General features: G+C 34.6%; 1 protein-coding gene across 1 annotated transcript; it reads right to left on the bottom strand.

The window, feature by feature from the left end:
• Positions 1 to 2,454: 2,454 nt before the first annotated feature.
• LOC105348024 (esterase OVCA2) lies at positions 2,455 to 8,492 on the bottom strand. The gene is made up of 8 exons (XM_066073153.1): positions 8,442 to 8,492; positions 7,169 to 7,191; positions 5,773 to 5,843; positions 5,441 to 5,515; positions 4,940 to 5,058; positions 4,304 to 4,385; positions 3,885 to 4,025; positions 2,455 to 2,666 (listed from the first exon to the last, which is right to left on the bottom strand). The coding sequence occupies exons 1-8, from the start codon at positions 8,448 to 8,450 to the stop codon at positions 2,512 to 2,514; spliced, it is 675 nt and encodes a 224-aa protein (XP_065929225.1). The 5' UTR covers positions 8,451 to 8,492; the 3' UTR covers positions 2,455 to 2,511.
• Between the last annotated feature and the right edge of the window lie 106 nt (positions 8,493 to 8,598).

Below are 8,598 nucleotides of genomic sequence, written 5' to 3'. Positions count from 1 at the left end.
TGTAACGTTAAAATCTCAAAGATTAATGAATAAATCCAAGGTACCTGTACGTTTTTGAAAAAGTCAGTGGATTGGCTACATAGTCCCTCTTGACCCCCTCTCCCCTCAACACACCCACACAAACACTTTCCCTAGTTACGTGTCTATTTTAATATCTTCAGAAAATGTTACCATTTCGTAGCTTTTGCAATGAGTAAAATTTAACAGAATAGTCAATAATTATCTTGACAGTTTGACCCTATTCAGCGTCGAATGGACTCAAAAGTATATAACAACCTTTCGAACAGAACAACTTCCAAAGTACAAAAAAGGCACAGATAAAAAGAAATTTTATCCATTGAAAATGAAGCAGGTTATATGAAATTCGTAAATTATTAAATCTTATTTTAGACTTGTCGTGGGATGTATGATAGATAGTCACTGAAAGAAAATACCCATCGACTTGCACCGATGCATTGATTCGTCAATTTACGCTTTTCAGCCAAATCTGTGCTTAGTATTTACTCAAAAAACCAAAATAAATGGCTCCCCTGAGAGTACTAAAAAAGAGAAAACATTGTTAAAAGAAAACTTTAGTATTCATGAGAGCTTTTTTGCATGCGCTTGTAATGCCTCGTAGTAACGCCATGTTGCGTGATGCGTTGCCATGAGAACAGATTAGTTCTAATTGCGCTTATCTCGTTGTGCCATTAATCAGCATTATGAAAGAAAAAGTTATAAATGTAAAATTATGATGACTACCAACACTTTATATTTCTTATTTTTCTGATTTAGTCTAATATCTCTTTTTTCCATCTCTTTGATAAACCTTGATTTGCATTGTCGGTGTTTTTTTTAGGATATTGGAGAAAACCAAATCGAACTCTTTCGTGCCAATCTTTAACTTTATTATACATTCACATTATTATCAATTTACGCATTTAAAATCGGACGCTTTTAATCCCCCTTAAAGCTGTATAAATAACCATTAATTATATAACTCAAGAATCTGAAGAGCAAGGCAAATAGCAGGAAAAAAGTAGATAGCTGCTATAAAAAGTAACAATGAGTACAAAGGGATGTTAAATATGGTTACATAAGGTATTTTCAGGGACGGGGTTAATAAAGGTCATTTTCAGTAAATATTGCGCTCTGTTGGCGAGTAATTTACAAATGTACATGTACTTAGATAGTCATCAAGGATAAGCCAAGGACACTCACGCAAGAATCTCCATGGGACAAGCCATAAACAGAAGTCGATGACTCCAAATGCGTGCGCACGTGCACTGCGGCATCATTCCCACGTGCACTGCGGCATCATTCCCACCCGTCCATGAAAATTAAAAACATAAACAAACCTATCAAATATATCACCTGTCTTTATATATATAAAAGGTTTGCATGAGAACCACACGTAACGTTATATATATTACCTGTTTTCTGTTTACAATTTTGCTTAATTAATTGATCACGTCATTCGCTTCATTAATCATTTTCGCTATTTTGTATGGTTGTATGTTTTGACACACAATGGTGTTATCGACGCCGGTGGAAAACAAGCATTAATCGCCAGATCCGGGTTTCCAGAAATGGATGCACATTTATCTGATCTGATTAGGTTCCAGTCGGCTCTGAAATTGCATCATGTCTGCGGTTTTATAATGAAACGCGTTGACAAAGTTACATACATCAATTTTCACTAACACTCTAACCGTTACATAACTTTCCCCTTCTTTGTACTTTTAAAAATCATTTTATGATCAATAGGTTTTCAGCACATTCTGAATAAAAAATTAATCTATCAATCTCTACCTATTCGTGTTTAAAATACCGTCGTGCGCAACCCATGTATACGTTGGATCCTTCCTTTCACAATTTGTTTTACTCCTGGTATTTGAATTCGATATGTTTTGAATTATGGTATAAATTAATCCCTAAAATCCCTATTTAATAACAACAACAACAAAATTAATCAGGTTTAAGTAGTCAAATCCATATATCATCGAAACAAAGCTATTTCTGTTGAGATGGAAAATTTTGTCTGCATGTTTGTCCAACCATCATATGGAGTACATGTATCATTGAGATAGAGAGCTGAAATGTTTTAAGGGGGCTGGGGGGTGGCTGCCATTTTAGACAATATTGACCTCCTTTTAAAGAAGAGCTCCATATAAAGATAATGGAAAATGATCAAATTTTATATTAAAATATATGAAATTTTTCTTTACTAAAAAGTAGTTGACAACTTCAGAACTCACATATAAAATTTTCAGCTAAATCTGATGGTTTTAATATCATATTATATTTTGACCTCCTAGCCTCCTTAAATACATTGTCCCCTATCCCCGTCTTTTTGTCTTCTCTATATAATAATCATCATTAATGGGGTGAAAGAATCAAACAAATTATATTTTTTCTCACTTATTTATGCCAGTATCACTAACGTGTAAAAGACATTTAAAAAAATAAATACAATCAAACATACACAGATACACGAGAAATGACAAAATCACAAGACTTAGTAATCCTCAGTTATTTAGTCTCTTGCTCCTTCTTTTTATCAATGAATGGTTGTAGGAATTCTATGTAGGCCTTTTTCTGTGGTCCTGATACGGGGATAAAGTGACCACCGGCATGCTCTAGAACCTTGGGCTCCACGAAATACTGCAACAAATCCTCGCTCATCTCTACCAAAAATAAAAGGAAAAAATATACAGATTTATCGTATGATTGATGAATTCCTAGCTCTCTGATCCAACAATCTAGAAAAAAAAATAAAAAGTTCTATTATATGATTGATTAAAATCTAGCTCTCTCATTTGCTGATATCCAACGCTCTAGAAAAATAGAATGTTAAACAGCTGTATTCACCAGCATTGACCTAGGAGGTCAATATTATATAAATAGTGCCTGTTTGGGAGGGTAAGAGTTGAAATTGACACCCCGAGAAAACCATTGTCAACCGACGCGAAGCGGAGGTTGACAGTGGTATTCGAGGGGTGTCAATTTTATCTCTTACCCCCCCCCCCCCCAAACAGGCACTATTCATTTTATTACACTGAATGTCTTAATTTTAAAGAAAACTTTACTGCTTTTATATAGGAATGACGTGAATTCTATGGCGAACTACGCGCATGATTTACGCGCATGTAACAATTCGTTGTGTTACCCGTTGCCAAGTGTGTTGCTAACGCGGAGAGTAATAGAACGAATTATCAACTGCGCCTTAACCAATCAGAATTGAGTATTTAACATGAAATATAATAAAACATTTTATTTTCTCTACATTGGACTGAAATTGATCAGCCAGAAAAAACTTATTTCTGAATCAATGGAAACAACAAAATCATTAATTCCTATATACTGTAAAACATATTAATTAGTACAAACATGGATATAGCAAATTTTTGGATATAGTGAAGTTTTAGGAAGTCCCAAGCAAAATTCTAAGGAAACCCTTGTAAAGGTTTACAATTTAGAAATCTTGTTTATAAATATGATTCGACAACAAATTGATTTTGAGCCCTGTTAAGAGAAAATCAAAATTTACATCTTTTACAACAAACTGTCTTTTAGTTATAGTTTTAAAAGTCAATACAGAACATGTAATTCCAACTTTCATAATTGTTTGAATTAATTTATGTCTACAAATATCTTTCAATTTATAATGAAAAATACATTAGATTTGCTAAAGTAACTTTATTTATAATGCCTCAATAAACACAAATGGTTGTCATGTTGAATAAAAAATGTATACATGTTTAGCGAATTCTCTCTATTTATTATTACTAATTCATTATAGGGATATAATAAATCATGAACATGACATGGTAATAATGTTGCCCATAGGGCTTTGCTTTAACAATGTTTGCCTGTTATTTTATTGTCAATCATTTATTTTTTACCTTTGGGAATGACCTTGTCCGTATCTCCAAACACATGCAGGGATGGAGTGGTTATAGGTTTGAGGTATAAACTGTCGTGTTGCTTCTGGCGACTTTTGAATCCTGCCACAAGTATCACAAAGTCGAATTGATATGGACCATCTAAAAATAAAACAACAACTGACACAGTCAAGTTAATATAGAATAGTTCAATAAAAGTGCCATAACTCCCAGAAATCTAAACAAATTCCATTTTCTTTCTTTTTTGCAAATATACATACCAACACATTATGTCCTTACTTTGCGTGTATAAACTACAAAATTTCAAGAAATTTTGTTTTCTACTTTCTAGTTCTTCAGTATTTATATGTACTATGGACAGCAAGCATTTGATCTACATTCAATTAAATTCTTTCTGTCAAGATTTTCAGCAAGCTTACCTGGCTCTTGTTCTTTGAGGCCACAGATCAGTGATACCATGGTCGCTCCCTGACTGAATGCTAGAATACCATCAAAGGGGCCCTGTGAAACATGACATCAATTTACAAATCAATACTGATAAAATTGTGGTGGCTCAGTTTTTTGAAGAATTAAGGGTACCACTCATACAAAAAATATCTTTAAGTTAACAAACCTATTATTGAACATAGTCTTTATATTTTATTACTATTAGTTAATCCATGAAAGTATATCAGTTGTACAGTGGTCATTTTGTGACCATGTAGTGAGGTCATTTTCTGACCTTGTTAAAGGTCTTGTTTTGACCCCATACTGAAGTAATTTTCTGACCCTGTACAGAAGTCATTCTTTGGCCCCATACAGAGGTCATTTTCTGACCCTACATATACAGAAGTCTTTCTCTGACCTTCTTGAAGGTAATTTTCTGACCCTGTACATAAGTATTTATCTGACCCTGAATTAACTGAGGTCATATCCTGACCCCCCTAGGAAGTAATTTTTTGACCCTGAACATACAGCACTTTCAGTCATTTTCTGACCCTTCAACATTATAAGAGGTTTTTTTCTAATGTTATTGAAGGCCATTTTGTGACCCTGTACAAAGGTCATTTTCTGACCTGTTCTATGAGGGCTTTTTTGATGACTTCCACTGACTCATCATACCCCTTACAACATTCTGTGTAGTCCTGGGCCATGTAGCTGTCATCTGGAGCCGAGAACCACCACCCTCGCTGATCTACAATGACGGGTCAAGGTCATTCCTCTAATATATCTGGTATACACAGAGGTCAACAACTCAGCCAATAAATACACAAAAAAAAATTTAATCCTCTAAATAATACCAAATACAGGATTAATATATTTTCTCCTACAGTGTATGTCATTGGTTAATCCAAAGAGGTGTAAAATTGTTTCTTGATGCCGCAAGAGTAGATCTAATGAAGTAAATGTATTGCTTTTGATGAATTATAAATGGGCATGTGACCAAAGTGAACTTACATCAGCAAGCATACCAAAAGAAATTTAAATTGGGAATCCTTAATAATTTAAGGGGGGGTTTCCTTTCCATGCTTTCATAGATGCATGAGGAGCTAGACCATTTTGTTGTTTTGATTTACCGGCATTGTTTGTGGCTCCATTTTCTTCCTCAGCACCCTCTAATGGTGGCACTTGATTAGGAGCTGATATAAAAACTGCACAGACAAAACATGAATTAGGGAAAAAATTAAAATCAAATCAAATTTCATCTTGATGACACTGATCATGGTAATCAATTTAAGAACAGACTGGAAAATAATTGTAAGATCAGTTTAAATTTTTTCTCTAAAAATGTGTACATCGTTTATTGGGTCTTAAACATTTGCTTTTGAAACCTATAAATATAGTTACTGTAGTTAATTTTGAAGTACACAGCATATGAAATATTTTCATAATCATATTTGATTTTTACCTAGATCTGCATATTTCTTGAGCACCTTTCTTAATGCTCCAGTTCTTTCTCTGAAACTCTGGTCATTCTGTCTACAATAAAAAGAAAGAAGCAACTTCAAGTCTAAATGCACCTTGCAAAACATTGTGTCCCTTTATGGGGACAAGCACCCATGACCAATTGCAAAAAGTCAAAGGAACAATATTTCTCTGTGCTCAGCCAAATACTTGGGTGTCCTGCAATAATTTCTCTATTGCTTTGTTTTTTCTCTTAGAACCATTTTAACACGACAGTCACCTTGGACTTTCGGTGGGACGTAAGTATCTCTTTCTTGCGTTAAAACAAGTTAAAAATGATGTGGTTTCAAGTGAAATATGCACCGATTGCGTAGTCTTAGCTCAAAAGTTAGACAAATCTTGTTGATTTCAAAGAGCCATATGGCTGAGTGGCAAGCAATGACAAGACATGCAAACGTCACATTGCTGTTTGACACAACTACTCGAAGTCCAAGCTCTTGTTAAAATGGTTCTAATAATCAACCTGTGGCAACTGAACAATAAGATGGAGCTAATTTAACTGATTATTAAGTTATAGACTCAAGAAATACATGTACAGAGGCTTCTGTGTGAAACTCTCAAAGAATAAGTACTACTGGAGTATTTAATCATTGAGTTCACTCCGTGTAAGAAAAAAAAAAAGGTAGTGGCCAATGTGCACAGTTTTTAGTTTTGGAAAAGTATCTGATTTTTAGTTTTGGAAAAGTATCTGATCTTGCCACCAAAATAAATGAGCATTAATTCTTGACATGCTTTACAGAATTGTATTTTATACAGAAAGGCTTCTATCACAAAGTCTGCAAGATACATGTACAGTGTATAGGTGTAACAGAGACACTTTTTGCCTCTGCTGGGGTTTGAACCCAGGTCCTCTGGCACACCAGTCCAGCACTCTACCGATCGAGCTAAAGGGTTAACCCTAGTAGGAATGCCATATACCTGACTCTACCATATTGTCTTCCTTCTAGGAAAGAGTCGTCCTCGACTCTTCCAGAGTGCCAATGCCTGTGGGGCAAAGTTCTGGAGACAATCTCTCTCACCCACCAGAGAATACTCGGGTCCAAACATGGGCACCAAATGTAACAGAGACACTTTTTGCCTCTGCTGAGGTTTGAACCCGGATCCTCTGGCACTCCAGTCCAGCACTCTACCGATCGAGCCAAATGGTTAACCCACTAGCCAGAGCTAGTAGGAATGCCTTATACCTGACTCTAGCACATAGGTACGCTGTGCATTTCAATTATGGCTTTGTTTCCCTTTGAAAATATGCATGAAAAACTGATTTGTTTCAATGAAATGTTAAACAATTGATGAAAAATGATTGAGTAAGATTCAATTCACTGAATGATAATTTATCCCACCTGTATCCATGGATGCATAAAATCTGAAAGTAAAAAAAATTGCATTCAATAAAAATTACAATCATCATCATATCATTAACTATTTTTACAAAAATAATTTCATGTGCCATTTAATTTTGTAATAGGAAAGGAGGAATGAGCATATAGATACATTCTAAACATATGGTTGGAACAGGAATCGAACCTGTGACCCCTGCAACTCTAGTGGTAACGGGTGGTTTCGCTCCGATCATTTGTTCGCGCTGAGTGGTTTCGCGCCGAGTGGTTTCGTCCCTTTTCAATATATTATATAAATATTATCAACGATCAAGGATTACCTTTATTTATCGATCTAAAGCAAACCCCAAATAATTGCTAATGTTGTGTTTTATGGAATAATTTAAAATTATCGTGATTACACCTAATCGAGCTGTCTTAATTATAATGCATTTATAAACATTTGTGTAGCGAATGCATTTTTAGCCAATTTTCCGTGAGCCATTATATATCAGTGAATTCACTTAGTTCTGTAAAATTTTAACATTACTTACATTGCTTTCTTAATGCTTTTATGGACATTTGTCATGTTGGGAGTGAAATCATTTTTTGCCAATTTTCCGTGATTTCACTTAATTATGTATAATGTTCATATAACTTGCAATGTTTTCTTAATTAATTATGTAGTTATGCCTTGCAGAGCTTTAATTTTTTTTAGTTCTCCAAATTAGATCGCAATAAAAGCTATTTATTTAACGGTTTTATTGATGGTGGTAGATAGAAATAATTCAAATTACGTATTTAAAAGTAAAAGCAACAAGCAGTGTGTATTGTGGTGTTAATTAATACAATCCGGGCGAATCCACTCGAGGCGAACATGTATTCGGAGCAAAACCACTCTGACTCAGCGCGAACAAGCGATCGGAGCGAAACCACCCGGATTCACTCTAGTCAGGAGCTCTACCACTGAGGTACCCAGGCCGATATTCACAAATCACAGCCCGAACTACTACAATACCGGTACTTTACTTGTCAAGTGTATTTTCCAATCTCATTAGTTTCCAAAGTTCAAAACTCAACACTGGCAGTAACAACGTGAAACAATGTGCTTTATTTATCAACAAATTAGAAACATTCTCTATGACATCTATCTATCAGTCTGTAGAGTTGTTATTCACTGATCGTTGTGTGACAATATAAATCTTGGATTTTTCTAATATCTATTATCTATATTGAAATGATTATGCTAATCAAAATAGTAAACTATTGGTATAAATAATATCAAACGTAAACGCACCTTCAGCATGCTTGGAGACAAAACGAAAGTAGAACATAAAAGTCGAAAGTATTGCTTTCCGCTTTCTTTTTAACATAAATGTTCATGCAGAAAAAAATCAGAAAATTTTCAAGGAATGGCTATGTGTTATTGGTACATTGGATTAAAATTTCTGAAG

This window comes from Magallana gigas, chromosome 10 (assembly GCF_963853765.1).
Source record: "Magallana gigas chromosome 10, xbMagGiga1.1, whole genome shotgun sequence".
NCBI lineage: Eukaryota > Metazoa > Mollusca > Bivalvia > Ostreida > Ostreidae > Magallana > Magallana gigas.
This window is presented reverse-complemented; position numbering and strand designations above follow the sequence as displayed.

Excerpts from the sequence above, each read along its gene's own strand:
- LOC105348024 (XM_066073153.1), bottom strand. Across the intron at positions 5,059-5,440 it reads TGGAGCCACAAACAATGCCG|ATCAGCGAGGGTGGTGGTTC; the intron begins GTAAATCAAAAC and ends CCGTCATTGTAG. Across the intron at positions 4,026-4,303 it reads CCTCAAAGAACAAGAGCCAG|ATGGTCCATATCAATTCGAC; the intron begins GTAAGCTTGCTG and ends TTTTATTTTTAG.